Below are 15,373 nucleotides of genomic sequence, written 5' to 3'. Positions count from 1 at the left end.
AAAAAAATATTATGCCGTCAGATGAATCTATTAGATTTTATGAAACCATCGACATCGAAATAACTTTCTTTTTTTTATGTACGAAAAACTACAATTATGATTATATTTCTTAAAAAATATAGGTGTTTTTGTAAACCTTTGGTCCCAATTAACTAATATTTTGTATGTTTGTATATATAAATTACATGCAAAATTATACCCTGAGTTACGCACTTTTTGTTGGTCCCACCTACTGCGTAACTTCGGAGTGTGTATATATATACACACACACAAATACATACAGATAAATACAAATAAATATATATTTGACTCTAAAAGACCTGCAACTAGGGAGGGGGTCTGGAAAGTTCTGATAAACACCTAGAACAAAAATGATATTAAAGCAACTGATATAACCACAAGAAAGAATATGAGGATATAAGAACATAAGTTACCCTCATAACTCTGCTACTAGTATGTTCTTTCTTGTGGTTATATCAGTTTCTTTACTATCATTTTTGTTCTACATGTTTATCCGAACTTTCCCCCTTCATATGAGCTCATGAAGTTATGATCCATAATTCTGAACATTTATCGAACTATTTTGTCTTGTTAAATGTCGTCTCCTTCCAGGAGGTGGACTACCATAAGTTTCCACCATGTACGGTTTTGTGCTTCTCTCTTCCATTCTTCATAAGACAAAAAAGTCCAGTCCTTAATGTTTCCCATCCAATCTGTTCTTTGTCTTCCTCTTCTTTTTCCTTGTATCATTCCTTCTAAAAGTGTTTTTTGTAGGGATTGTGACCAAAGTAGGTGTAAATTAAAGATTCCAAGAAATTATATACTTGGTTTAATCCTTTATCCAAGTGTAAGCAAACAAAGTTTGCACCTGAAGTATTTTCAGGATTGGGGCAATTCGTATATAGAAGCTAATGACTTCACATCACTTGCCTTAGTATCATATAATGCAAAGCACATATCCTTACGGGTATGTATAATGTTAAGCATTATGGGAAAGGTCACTACCCAGACTGGTTTCGACCTTTATTGAGGTCTCTTCAATAGGAGCCAGACTCAGAGGTGATACTAAGGGTGAAGTAATGCAGAAGTCATATTTTCATATACGAGATGCCAAAAGGTGATACGGAAATATCACCTTTTGCCACACCTTATTATTAAATTACTCTGGATTAGAGAAAGTTGTTGGAAGTTTTTTCACTTGGTTATACTATAAATTAAAGATACAGGTTAGGTGGTTTTCCATTTTTTAATGGGTCCTATCTTCTCCATTCATCTCTAAATTAGATTTTTGGCAGTCCATGGTACACTAAGGATTCTTCTGAGGATCCACATTTCAAAGACTTTTAGTTTATTTTCACAATATTTTGATATTGACCAGGTTTCTGCTCCATATAGCAGTGTTGACCATACATAGCATTTAGACAGCCTAATTCTTGCTTTTGCATGAATTTCCCTTGAGGTCAGAATGTTTTTCATGCTAATGAAGGTTGCTCTAGCAATTTCTATCCTTAATATTGCCTTACACTTTCCATTCTCTGTAATTAATTGGCCCAAATATATATAACTCTCTACTTGATCTAAGGTATTTCCTCATCATCATCATCATACGTATCAAGGATTTAGGCCTAGCATGGCCTGTTCCAGCCTTAGAAATCATCGTTTAAGAGGACGTCCTGGTTTTCTATTTCCTAATGGCTTGTACTTTAAGGCTTGTTTTGGTAATCTTTCTGTTTTCATTCTTTGAACGTGTTCCATCCATTTATGTTTATATTTTTTAATTTTTTCAATTACTGGTTCTTGGTTTAATTCTTTCATAATATCTTCGTTTCTTTTGTGATCAAATAGGGTATACTTTGCAGTTTTTCTCATAAACTTCATTTCTGCTGTTGTTAATCTTTGTTTGTCTTTTTGTTTTATTGTCCAGATTTCGCTTCCATACATTAAGACCGGTAGGGCTAATGTATTGTATACTTTTAGCTCGGTTTGTTTTTGAACTAGGTTTGGTTTAAATATAGAGTTAATAACTCCTGTTATTTTTAAATATTTTGCAATTTTTATGTTTATATCTTTTTCATTTTCATAAGTGATCATACATCCTAGGTAGTTAAATGAATTCACCTGTTCTAAGATCTTGTTATCTAATACTATTTTAGTTCTTGCTGGATCTTGTCCTTTAAAGGCCATAGTTTTTGATTTTTCCATTGATATTATCATACCATAATCTTTGGATATCTCATTTAGATTTAAAATAGCTTTCTGTAAGTTATCTTCAGAATTTGTAATTATTATTTGGTCGTCTGCAAAGAGGAGAGTGTTTAAGTTAACTGTAGGTGAAAGTTTAATTCCTTGGTGTAAATTTTTACTCCATTTTATTATTATTTCATTTAAGTAGATATTAAAAAGAGTTGCTGAGAGGGGACATCCCTGTCGGAGCCCTTGGTTTATCTCTCTTGTATATGATAGCTCATGATTTAATCTTATTTATATTTGATTATTTCCATATATACTTGTGACAGCTTTTACGATATTATTTGGGATTTGTCTTTCTTTTAATATGTTAAATAATATGTTTCTTTTAACTTTGTCAAATGCTGTTTCAAAGTCAATAAATGCAATATGTGTTTCTAAATTATATTCTCTTCTTTTCTCTATTATTAGTTTTAGGCAGAAGGCTGGGTCTATACATGATCGTCCTTTTCTAAATCCATTTTGTACCTTTAGAATAAAGTTTTCAGAATATTTCATTAGTTTGTTATTTAAGATTCTGCTGTATATTTTGTAACATGAATTTAGTATACTGATACCTCTATAGTTTTTAGGGTCATCTCTATTACCTTTCTTAAAGATAGGAATCTGCTTTTTTCCATTCTATTGGGGGAGGGGGGATACCAGTTGAGTAAATTTTATTTAAAAATAATAAGAGTCTTTTTTTGAATCTTGTTCCTGCATATTTATATAGTTCTGAACCTAACTTATCTTCTCCAGGTGATTTTCCATTTCTTGTTTCTTTCAGGCTGATTTCTAATTCTTCCTCAGTTATTTCCTTTTCATTTTCGTTAATTGTTTGCCAGTTGTCTTTTTTAAAATATTTGTCTGTCACAGTTCTGTGTAGAAATTTAGAAATTCTTCTAATTTTAATTCAGTGTTTAATTTTATGTTTTCTTTGGTATCTGCATTTAGGTGTTTCAAAATCTTATATACATTCAGTCTTATTTTATATAAATCATGTTCTAAATTAGAAACAAATTTATTCCGTGTATTCAAGGTATTTCCTCTGATCTTAATATTTATGTCATGTATTTTCCCTTTTTCTTTTGTTACTAGCATGGTTTTGGTTTTTTTGAAGTTGAAATTCAGTCCATGTTTTTCACTTAGCTTCTGCGTCTCTTCTAGTAGGTTTTGAAGATCTTTTTTATTTTCAGCTAGCAATACGTGTATCATCTGCATATCTTAAGTTGTTTATATTCCTGCCTTCTATGCTGATTCCTTTAAATTCTGCTAATTGCTGGAAGATAATTTCAGTATAGAGGTTAAACAATATAGGAGAAAGAACACAGCCTTGTCTGACACCCTTCTTTACTTGAAATTCCTCCAAGGTTTATCCTGATATTTTTATTGAAGCAGTTTGCTCCCAATATAGATTTATTAGTAATCTGGTATCTTTATCATCTACTCCTAATTTTTTGATACATTCTACTAGTTGTTTATGTTGTATATTGTTCAAAAGCCTTTGGGTAATCAATAAAACATAAGCAGACTTCTTTCTGCTTCTCCAGATATCTTTCTATAATAGTATAATAGTTCTAATGTTAAAGAGTCCTTCTCTAGTATCTTTATTTTCCTGAAAACTAGATTGTGTTTCATTAATTTCCAATTTGATTTTATGTTTATTTCTTTCTAGGATGATATATAACATGACTTTTGCTATCTGACTGATTAGACTGATTGTTCTGTACTCTTCACATTTGATTGTCTTAGATTTTTTAGGTATTGGTAGGAATATAAAGTGCTTAAAATCTTTTGGCAGGTGTCCAGTTTCATATATTTTGTTACATATGTCAGTCAGTGATCTTATAGCCGTCTATCCTCAATCTCATCTTTAGGATAAGGATACTTATTGGAATCAGGATCATTAACAGCAGTGGATTGTGTCAGTTCCTTTAAAAATATATCTTGTATTTCTTGATTTTTAAGGGAGCCAATATCATATTTTTCTATGTTTATAGGAATTTTCTTTAATTGTTTTGCTCCTTTAATGACCTCTGAATATCATCCTCCAGGTATATTTTGGATGGTAAGATGTTATTCTGGAATTTTTTTTTTTTTAATCATTTTATATAGTCAGTCTGGTTCCTATAGCTGTCTCTTTGACTTTTCCATGTGTGTGTGTGTGTCTTTCTCCTCTTGGATTTCTATGTCCCATTCCCTGGTTTCCCATACAGGAAGAGATATTTTCTGAGCTTACTTTAGCATCTAGATCTCCCATAACAATAGTTGTCATCTGATTTTGTATTGTTAAGTGTATTTTGAATGCCTTCATAGAAATGTTCTACATCTTCATCTGGGTAATCAGAAGTAGGTGCATATATTTGGACGATAAAAATATTATTAAAAGGTTGAGATGCAATTTTTAATGCAATTGCTCTGTCACTTATGGGCCAAAATCCGAGTAAGGATTGTTAATCTTATTTTTTAGTACAAATGTTGCTAAATTCCTATGACTGTCTCCAAATGAGTATATAATTGAGCAACTCTTTCTGTTTATTTTTCCACTGATAATCCATTTGATTTCACTGATATCAGCAGTATCAGTTTTCATTGCTTCAAGTTCTTGTATAAGGTTATCTAACTTTCCAGCTTCATATAAGGTTCTTACATTTCAAGTTGCAAGCCTTAAGAGAAGATTCTTGGTTTTCAGACATCAAGGATCAGGAAATACCCTCCCTAGAGGGTTTAAGGTATCTTCTTCATATGCTGTTTTCATAGTATCTCTGTCTTACATTCCCCAGTTTCTTTCTCTTCTTCCCTGTAATGTTTCCAAGTTACAAAAGTTGCAGAGGGTCCAACCATCCCTCTATTGTTTAAATCTGACACGGTTTACTGTGGAAGGTACGTGGTGAGGTTCCTCTCTTTTCCATAGTAACTGGCCACATCTCTGTTTTGTCCTGGAGTGTGCCCAGACTATGTCATAGTTTGCTGTCATGCCTTCGTTACCATTGTCATAAATTTTGGTCATTTGTTAACTCTGCCATTCTAGTCTTCAAGTGCAACAAGGAGGAGACACTCTCCTTCACTACAGCATAAAATGCTGATATCCTCACTTATTTTAGCATGCCAGTTGAGGCACGGTCTTAGGGTGTGGGCACTGATACACTCTACCAGCTACTTGGACGCTTAAGTGAGAGTTGCACGAACAGCGGGGACCAATTCTACCCAGCCACCAAATATTTTGATGCGACTGCTGAGCAGGTAGAGGTGCTACCCCTACTACCCATACCATACACCCCTTACATTGAACTATAGTTATTTGCATAAAAAAATTAAGTTTTTTTTTTAATTAAAAAAAAATTCAGACAGCCATAACCATAACTTTCAATATCAGTACATTTATATGAAGTTTTTTTTAGTGGAAAAGTTACACCTAGGCTGCATCCCTAAATTTTTTACCTGTAATTTTGAAACATCTTTTTATATAATGTTTAAAGCTACAAATATAAATATGAGGAAATGTTAAAAGCAAAACTTCCTGTATTTACCTTTCTTTCATACTTAGACAGTGATCCATATTCATTATAATAAATGTGGATCACTGTCTAAGTATTAAAAAAAGGTAAATACAGGAAGGTTTGGTTTTTAAATTTCCTCATGTTTATTTTCATGTTTGTAGCTTTAAACATTATATAAAAAGGTGTTTCAAAATTACAGGTAAAAAATTTAGGGATGTAGCCTAGGAGTAACTTTTCCACTAAGAAAACAAAACTTCATATAAATGTACTGATATTGAAAGTTATGGTTATGGCTGTCTGAATTTTTTTTTAATTAAAAAAAAAACTTAATTTTTTTATGCAAATAACTATAGTTCAATGTAAGGGGTATAAGGTATGGTTCAATGTAAGAGAGACAACTATCTCTTCAGTTTAATATAAACCAGAATAATTACCTGACTTTTTGACTTCCATATCAAGGTTATCATCTGGAGAATACGTGTATATATACTGTATAAAAATACATACATATATATATATATGTATATGTATGTATGTATATGTATATATACAAGGGTGGTCTGAAAAGTTCTCAGCCTCGACCATAGATGGCAACGCTATCGGCAAGAGATTTTTTTTCTAAGTTGGTACATCTGTCATAAGCATCCATGTGAAATTGCAAGTCATTCTATCAAGTAGTTTGTTTTATACTGCTGTCTGAAGCAAAAGTGTTGTCTGTATCCCTTGAAATGGATAAAATTGAGTATCATGTGGTTATAAAATTCTTTGTAAAAGAAGGTTTTATTATATTTCTTCCTTTTTTTCTTAAAATATTTTATTATTTTGTTATAATTTTAATTTTTATATTTTTTTTTATAATATTTTGTGCCTGATGTTATTATAAAGAAAAATTGCAGTGTTTTTGAAGTAAAAATATTAAATCACATATTATGTTGTTTAATTTTTTTTGTTATAGTGAAGCCCTAGTTCTCTTTGTTAGCATACACATATATAAACATTTTTTTTTTTAGGGACCCCGTAAATCTTACTGCCAGGGGTCCTCAGCCAGCTTAATCTCTCCCTGTCAGGTAATACTAACTTAAATCAGTACGTGCTACACTCTATACTTTCTATTATTATAATCTCTCAACAGCATAATCAATATATTTTTATGGGAATAGAGAGACACGAAAGAACATTTTTTTACATATAGTTATGGATTAGTAATTTAATTGAGATAAAGGCAGACTACAGTTTGTATTGCCAACATAGAAGTTGCATATATTGGCTGTCATTCTTTGAAAGCGAGTATCTGAAATCATGGCCTAGTATGAACACTATTAAGATCGGTATCATTCAAAATAGATTTTTTTGTTTCATATGTCTTTATGTAGAAGGTTTTTAAAAAAGAACTGAGGGATGCTGCTGCTAATGTTCATGATGTAACACTAGAATACCATATTGTAAATGAATATTAAGTCTAGGTAATAACTGATATCTGAAATGTTACTTTCAGTTTAATTACCAGAAAAGTCAAATCAGATTTTACTTAATTTATTTTACTCACTTCTTAACTTTTTTTTTTTTTTTTTTTGAAAATGGCTCATTTTAATGTAACCTTTTGAAATGTGTTATCTCTTATGTCTCACACAATATTCTTTTCAGTCAGAAAATAAGAGAGCAGCATTGGAAGAAACAAAAAACTACACAACTCAGTCTCTGGCAAGCGTGGCTTATCAAATTAACACACTTGCATATAATTTGTTGCACATGTTGGATCTGCAGACTGCTCAGCTTACTGAAATGGAATCACAAATTAATCATATTGCACAGGTAATTTATTTTGAAATATGAGATTAAGTTTAGTTGATATCAGAATGGACAAAAATCATGGTGATGCCAGTCAATTTGTGTTTGAGTTACATCATTATGACTAAACGTTTTTGGTCTTCTGACAACTAGATATTACAGGATGTTAATTTTATTGTTTATATATTTTAGAAATTGTTGCAAACCAAGATATATTCTTTGCTTCATCTCAATGTACTATAGGTATATAACCTGAAGTATAGTACCATGGGCAGTGATGAGCTATGGAAATTTTAACAAAGGGCTCGCATTGTCGAGCAAAAAAAAAGCTATATATCAAACAAAAACTTTTATTAATACAGCTTGTGTACAAATGCCAATCAAAAAGTATGAGGGGACAATCAACCTTTAAAGGCTATCATTTTTAAACAAATATTTCATGATCTAAACATGAAATATTTGCATGCAATCATCCGTGTTATTTATCTTACATGAGAAAAACATTTTTTAACTATCAAAATTTAAAAATTTTTTGTAATCACACAGCAATAGTCCACATTTTTTATAAACAAAATAAATTTGTTTGGTTTGTGATAGACGTTTTTATGACAAACAATCTATAAATAATTAATAAATATTATCTAAACACAATAATATTGAAATATGTTATTTCTCTTTTGTTTTTATACTTCAAGTGATAATCAACGGTACCAATCAAGGTGCATTATTTTATAGTCCTATTTATTTATATGTGATTACCAAAAGTGAATTCTTATTTGTAAAATGGTAGTATTTTATTTAATAAAAGCACTTTCGAGATGATGAGACAGTTTTACATTGAAAAAAAATAAATAATTCACTGTCCGGTGCACATTTACCTAGAAAAAATTCAGGTAAATGTAAAATTTTTACAGGTTAACATTTTACAAACAATTATTTTAAGGAAATAGTTATGACAACAGCTGCCATTCCTTATTTCCTTCCTCCCTCACGTCTTGTGTTCTTCTAGGAGGATCTATAGCCGAGCGATGATTTTCTAGAAAAGATTTGACATAGGGATTCGGATTAAATTCATTCAAGGATTTCCTATTTATGGCTATTGTCATTAAATCCGAAATATGTTTTATAGTGAGAGAAAATCTCTTCGTTGTTACGATATTATTCATCACACTAAAAGCTCATTCTGCTTCATCGCTGCAAACTGCAATTGTTATAATCACTTTGGTATTTTCAAAACGAAATTCCCGTGCTGGGAATTTCGTTTTGTAACTTTCCGTTCAAAGCCATTTCCACTAAATCTCTAAAATCATTCATTTTAATTTCATATTTCAAAATAAAATTTATAGATCTTATTCTCTTTTCTCCTTCTAACCATGGACACGTAACTGGGGAATGTTTCTCGCTGTAGTTTGTAAAATCTGATTTTGCTTTCAATTGCTATTCCTTCAAATTCTTTTGATTTTAACATGGTACTAATTTTAGTTTCATAAGAACTTACAGAATTTTTAAAATCATTAATTATTCGCATATTAAGGAGTTAACCCTTATAATACTTATATTGCAACTTTGTCGAGCTTCTGACAGATATGATAATTCCTGTAGGATATCAATCATCAATGCTAGATCTTTTAAAAATTCCAAATTGAGAAGTCTGTTTAAAAAGCGCTTATATTTATCATTTGATGCAAAATGCTTGCATAAAGCTGGGGAATTTCTCCACACAGCAAGAGCCGTTCGTAAACTGCAATCTGCCCATCGTGGTCCAAACACACGGCCGATCTTTAAAATTTCGATACCAAGGTCTTTTGCAATCGTATTTAATTCTTGTTGATTTTTTGGTGATTGATGATAAAAAAGCATATAATTTATCCATAAATATTTCAAAATGATTTATTTCTTTAATGTTTTTTATCGAATCGTCTAATGCTAATTGTAAACGATGAGCTACACAATGCCAAATCACAATGTTGGGAAATTTTTGTAGAAGTTTCATTGCAACACCTGATTTTTTTCCTAACATTACACTAGCTCCAGCAGAACAAAATGCAATGAGATGATTTTTTAAATAGTTATCAGAAAATCCATATGAATTTAAAGTAGCAATTATAGTAGCATGTATGCATTCCATGGTGGTATTTTCTAGTTCTACAAGATCTACAAAAATCATACATGGTTCAGTGAGCTCAACTTGTATGTGAATAACTAAAACACTTATTTTCGATAATGTTGTCGATTCGTCTGCTATTATAGAAATTTTGCAATTTTTTTCTATTATTTTGGAGAATATTTCTAATTTTCTTTGTTTAGAAATATGTTCAACTATTCTAATTCCTGAGAACCTAGAATGCAATGATAATCCAAGATCAATACCATTTTTAATTTGCAGCTCAATTAAATCTGGTAAATCAGACATTGATCGGTTTCTCTTCACCAGACTATAAACAGAATTAAACATTTTTAGTTTGTCAATTAAATTTGGTAATATAGATTTGCTACATTCTTCATTTATTTTTATGATTTTATTATGAACAAATGATTCATTATGTTTGGATAACTTTTTTATGCACAGATGTAGTTCTTGAGTCTGTAGTGTTTCCATTTGGTTCTTTTCATTTCTACCCATTTCTTTGATAGGTGACAACTTTTTTCTCCTACAACACCTAAGTTTTTATATTTTGAGCAAACACGACATCCTAATTTACCATTTTTAACTTCTAACCACTTATTATTGCGTTTTGAAATGCGATGCTTGCTTCTCATTACAGCAATCAGGTAAATGATTTTCTTTTTCTCCTCCAACTTGTTGCATATTCATTGAATCAATATGCTTATTATCTTCGACTTCATTTTCAACTGCAGTAGAATCAGCAGAATCACTTTTCATTATTTTTTCTTTCCCAAACAAATGTAATAAATTTGACTCTTTTCATGTTTTATGGGTAAAAATATTTTTGCAATTATAAAAATAAAATTTGTTGAATATACAGTTTTTAAATGTATTGTTATTTTTAAATTTTAAACACAAACAATTGTTATACATCAGCGTACTGACGAACACAGAACTAATGTCCAGTGGAACAACCACCCGTTGATGACAGTTTTACGAACATTTGATTGGCTACTGGTTTTACCATATGATTGGCTACCAGAAGAGAGAAGGGTTAAGATAGTGCATGCGCTTATTTTATTTTCAAACTTGCGTGCATTCGTTATAGAGGAGTTGAAACAATAATTCCAAATCTATGCACTGCCTAATATACTAATTTTTGTTAAGTTACCGTATGAGTTTGTCGCTTAATATATTTCAAAAAATGTTTTTTTTTTTTGAAAAAATAAAAAAATAAACAAGAAGAACAAGGGGCTTGAAAATTTGAGAAAAATTTAACAAAGGGTTCGCATGAGCCCCTTATAGCTGATCACTGACCATGGGTGTAGTATAGTACTACTATATACCTATAGTATAAGGGTATGCTGAAAAGTTCTGATATTCACCATGAAGGAATTGAGGTGGAACATGTAACTTACACATTATGCTACATATATCACACAAAATGTTATACACTTGTTACAACGCTGCTGTATCATTTGCAATTCTCTGAGAAAAAAGTCTTTCCCTTGTTGCACAAACCAGTTCGCAGGGTTAGCCTAGTGGCTTTGCGCTTCGCAACCATATGCCTGGGGAAGGAGTGTCCTAGGTTCGATTCCCGTCGCTGACATGAGGAGCTTAAGGATCTTCCTCAGCCATAGCCAAGTTAGCCAGTCTTGGGCATGGACAGCAGAGTTTTTTCCGCCAGTTTATCTGGGGTTTTTCATCCCGCAAACAGGCAAACCGGCCCCGTGAACACACAGGGATACAGCCAAGAATACTTACAGGCATAGGGGTGACCATCCTATCCTTGTACTTTGGTTACGAAATCCAAGCATGCTTGGAAGGCTGTGGGCCTTAAAGGTCTGTTAAAGCCTTTGGGATAGATAGTCCACAGCTGCAGATATGACTTCATCATCTGTGGTAACTTTTGTTCCTTTCCAGTATTTCTTTAAATTTGGGAATAGGTAATAGTCAAATGGGACTAGGTCTTTCAAATAGGGTGGGTGAGGCAGACATTGAAAGCCCAAGTTATGTATTGTCTGTTAGGCTTCATGAGCAGTGTGAGCAGGTGTATTGTCCTGCAAAAGCAACATACCTCTGCTCAGTTTCCCACAGCATTTTTCATTCAGTACCTCCTTCAGAGCTGCTGCTGTAAGTTTCACCTTTTTTTGAGGTATTTGGTAAGGATTACACCATCCATATTCCAAAAGACAATGGCAAGAATTTTTCCCTGCTGACTTGCTGGGTTTGGAACTTTGGCTGGAGAACTTTTGTGTTTCCACTCCACTGACTGTTGTTTGGTCTCTGGGTTATGTTGATGAAGCCACGTTTCATCAACAATCAATATGAGCCAAAAATTTTGCACCTGATTTCTCAAAATGATCCAAAATGCCTTGAGATGACAGCACGTGTTTTCTCTCTTAGTTCGCATTCAAACATTTCAGGACCCACTTCACTGAAAGCTTTTGCATGTCCAGATGGTGGATATGCAAAAGGTCCACTCATTTACTGGATATCCTCAGAGTAGTTACAATGTCTTTGGCTGGTATTCGTCTATCATCAAGGATCATGGCATGCACCTCATTGATGTTTCAGGTGTGATCGCTGTGGAAGGTCTTCCTGACCTGGGAGCATCTGTTGTCTCAGGATGTCTAGTTATAAACTTGGCCATCCATCTGGCAACTGTTGGATATGTTGGGGCACAGTCCCCTAAAGTCTCACACAAAGTTTAGTGAATCTTAGTTGTGGACTTTTCTTGAAAAATGCAGCATGAAAAATGTTGACAGCCTGCACCTCTGTGTCTTCAAATTTCTTCAAACCTCTGGCATGTCTTCTTATATATCCTAAAAGAAAAAGAACAAATTACAATTTGGTAAGCATTCAGGTTAAAGATTTTTAAGATATGTTCTTTCTTGTGGTTATATTAGTTGTTTTAATATAATTTTTGTCCTAGGTGTTTATCAGAACTTTTCAGCCACCCCTCCCCTCGTATAGTACCACAGGTGGGTTAAGGATATTTTTTCCAATTTTTATCAGTTACATATATATTTATTTATTTTTTACATCATCCAGAAACCCTACCCCAAATTGGAACTTTCTCAAGCCATTCAGGCCTCCAATTAGTGGGGCATTGGTCTCTCCTGTAGAATTAAATTCATCTCACACTTAAAGACAATCATGTACATCGATGCCTGCAGCAGAATTCAAACCCATAGCATGTTGGTGGGAGAGTGAGTATGCTAAACATTTAGCCAACTAGGCTAGTAATTGTTTCTGCTCTATAATTAACTTTCAGAAGTCATCATTGACCATGCAAGACATCATAAATAAATAACATGCAGTTCAACGAAAACTCATTAAAAGGGCATAAAAGAAGTAATTGAAAATGAATTAATGAATAAAACTCACAGAAAATTATAAAAATCAAGATGAAGATCATTTGTGGTGTTAATATGTGACGAGAAAAAGATATCCTAGAAGTATGGAGTAATTACTTCGAAAAATTGCTAAATGAAACAAGCAGTGATGACAGCACAGTGGTAAAAAAACACTGACCAGGCTTCCAGTCAGGAATACATATCCATACTTGAGTAGAAAAAGCCATCAAAACCTGAAATGTTGAAAGGCAGCAGAGGTAGATGATATTCGACCAGAAAAGCTCAAGTATGGAGGTAAAAGTCATACAGTGGCTGCATTGCATAGTTCAGAATGCCTGGACAGAGGTATGAATTCCAGATGACTGGAGTAGAGCTATCATAGTACCCATATATAAAAAGGGAAATAAAACTGAATGTGAGAATTACAGAGGTATTTCTCTACTGAGTGTTCCTGCTGAGATATATGCAAGTATACTTGAGATACAGTTGAGAAGGATTGCAGAAGAAAAGCTTGGTGAAGAACAGACTGGATTCAGGCCAAATAGAGGATGTCACTTTACGACAGATAGTTGAGAAGTCATGGGTATATAACAAAGATCTGTATTTACGTTTTGTAGACCTGGAAAAGGCATATGAAAAGGTGCCAAGAGAGAAGCTATTCGAAATGCTACAGTTATATGGTGTCAATGGGGGCACTATATCAAGCAATACTTAGTCTTTATTTGAGTTGTAAGTCAGCAGTTAAAATTGAAGGAAGTACAGGAAGGTGGTTTAATGTTAAATCTGATGTCAGACAAGGATGTACTTTATCCTCTCTGTTATTCATTATCTATATGGATCACATTATGAAGGAAAGTGGTATCATCATCATCAAATTCCTGCCATGTACCCTCAAGGGGTGTACAGGATATGATAGTACTACATGAAAAGAATTACATCATCATTAATTTCCTATCTACAATTTACCTCCAAATCAGTCTGTTACTTGTCGACACTCCAACATTATCAGATCTTATATTTCTATCGTCTAAAGCACTTTGTACTATATCAATCCGCATATATCTTGGTCTTCCTCTGGGTCGTTTTGCTGCCAACCTGGCAGAGAACACTTGTTTTGCTAATCTTTCCTCGCCCATTCTGTTTAAGTGACCATACCACCTGAGATTAGCTCTGCTAACGCATTCCTTGATGCTGACAATGTCAAGTTCTTTCCTAATATCCTCGTTTTTAATATGATACTGCCATTGATGCCATCTGTTCACGCCTATAATCTTTCTCAGGACTCTCATATCTGTGGTCTCTAGTCTTTGGTCAAGTGTTTTACTTCTGACCCAGCTCTCAGATCCATAAGTTAAAACTGGTTTGAACGCTGTCTTGTATACAGCTAATTTAGTGTTCCGACTAATTTCTCTCTTATTCCATATGAATTTATTCAATTGACTTCCTACCATACCAGCTTTACTGATTCTGTTGTCTATTTCTATATTTAATTTACCATCTTCATTAAAAATCGTGCCTAAATAGCTGAAACGTTTTACTTGTTCCACAGGTTCTCCATTCACAAGACAGTTGACATTTTCAATGATTCTGCCTATTTTTTATTGTCTTTGTCTTTTTATTGCTGACCTTCATACCATATCTATTACAACAGCTATTGAATTTAGTCAGAGAATCTTGCAGACTTGTAGCAGATTTATTGATAAGTATAACATCATCCGCATAAAGCAAAGAGCTGACATTAACATCTCCAATTTTGACATCATGTTTAATACCACTTTCCTTCATAATGTGATCCATATAGAAAATGAATAACAGAGGGGATAATGTACATCCTTGTCTCACACCAGATTTAACATTAAACCATCTTCCTGTACTTCCTTCAATTCTAACTGCTGACTTACAACTCAAATAAAGACTAAGTATTGCTTGATATAATGCCCCATTGACACCATATAACTGCAGCGTATTGAATAGCTTCTCTCTTGGCACCTTGTCATATGCCTTTTCCAGATCGACAAAACTTAAATACAGATCTTTGTTATATTTCCATGCTTTCTCAACTATTTGTCGTAAAGTGAAGAAACAGTTGAGAAGAATTGTGGAAGAAAAGCTTGGTGAAGAACAAGCTGGATTCAGGCCAAATAGAGGCCTGAATCCAGCTTGTTCTTCACCAAGCTTTTCTTCCACAATTCTTCTCAACTGTTTCTCAAGTATACTTGCATAGATCTTGCCAGGAACACTCAGTAGGGAAATACCTCTGTAATTCTCACATGCAGTTTTATTTCCCTTTTTATATATGGGTACTATGAGAGCTCTACTCCAATCATCGGGAATTCGTCCCTCTGTCCAGGCTTTCTGAACTATGCAGTACAGCCACTGTAAGACTCTTATAC

General features: G+C 33.1%; 1 protein-coding gene across 2 annotated transcripts in view; it reads left to right on the top strand.

Annotated features, from left to right (window-relative positions):
* The window catches only part of Abi (tyrosine kinase Abl), a 147,276-nt gene that overhangs the window by 24,514 nt on the left and 107,389 nt on the right, over nt 1-15,373 (top strand). For both annotated transcript variants that reach the window (XM_090404950.1, XM_090404949.1), the window contains exon 3: nt 7,371-7,538. In XM_090404950.1, the coding sequence (XP_090261076.1) occupies nt 7,371-7,538 (168 nt within the window). The remainder of the gene's footprint in view (nt 1-7,370; nt 7,539-15,373) is intronic.

This window comes from Typopeltis vanoorti, chromosome 15 (assembly GCF_054136105.1).
Source record: "Typopeltis vanoorti isolate ZY-2024b chromosome 15, IOZ_Tvanoo_1.0, whole genome shotgun sequence".
Classification (NCBI taxonomy): Eukaryota; Metazoa; Arthropoda; class Arachnida; order Uropygi; family Thelyphonidae; genus Typopeltis; species Typopeltis vanoorti.
Note: the sequence above shows the minus strand (reverse complement) of the source record. Positions and strands in the feature narration are given on the sequence as shown.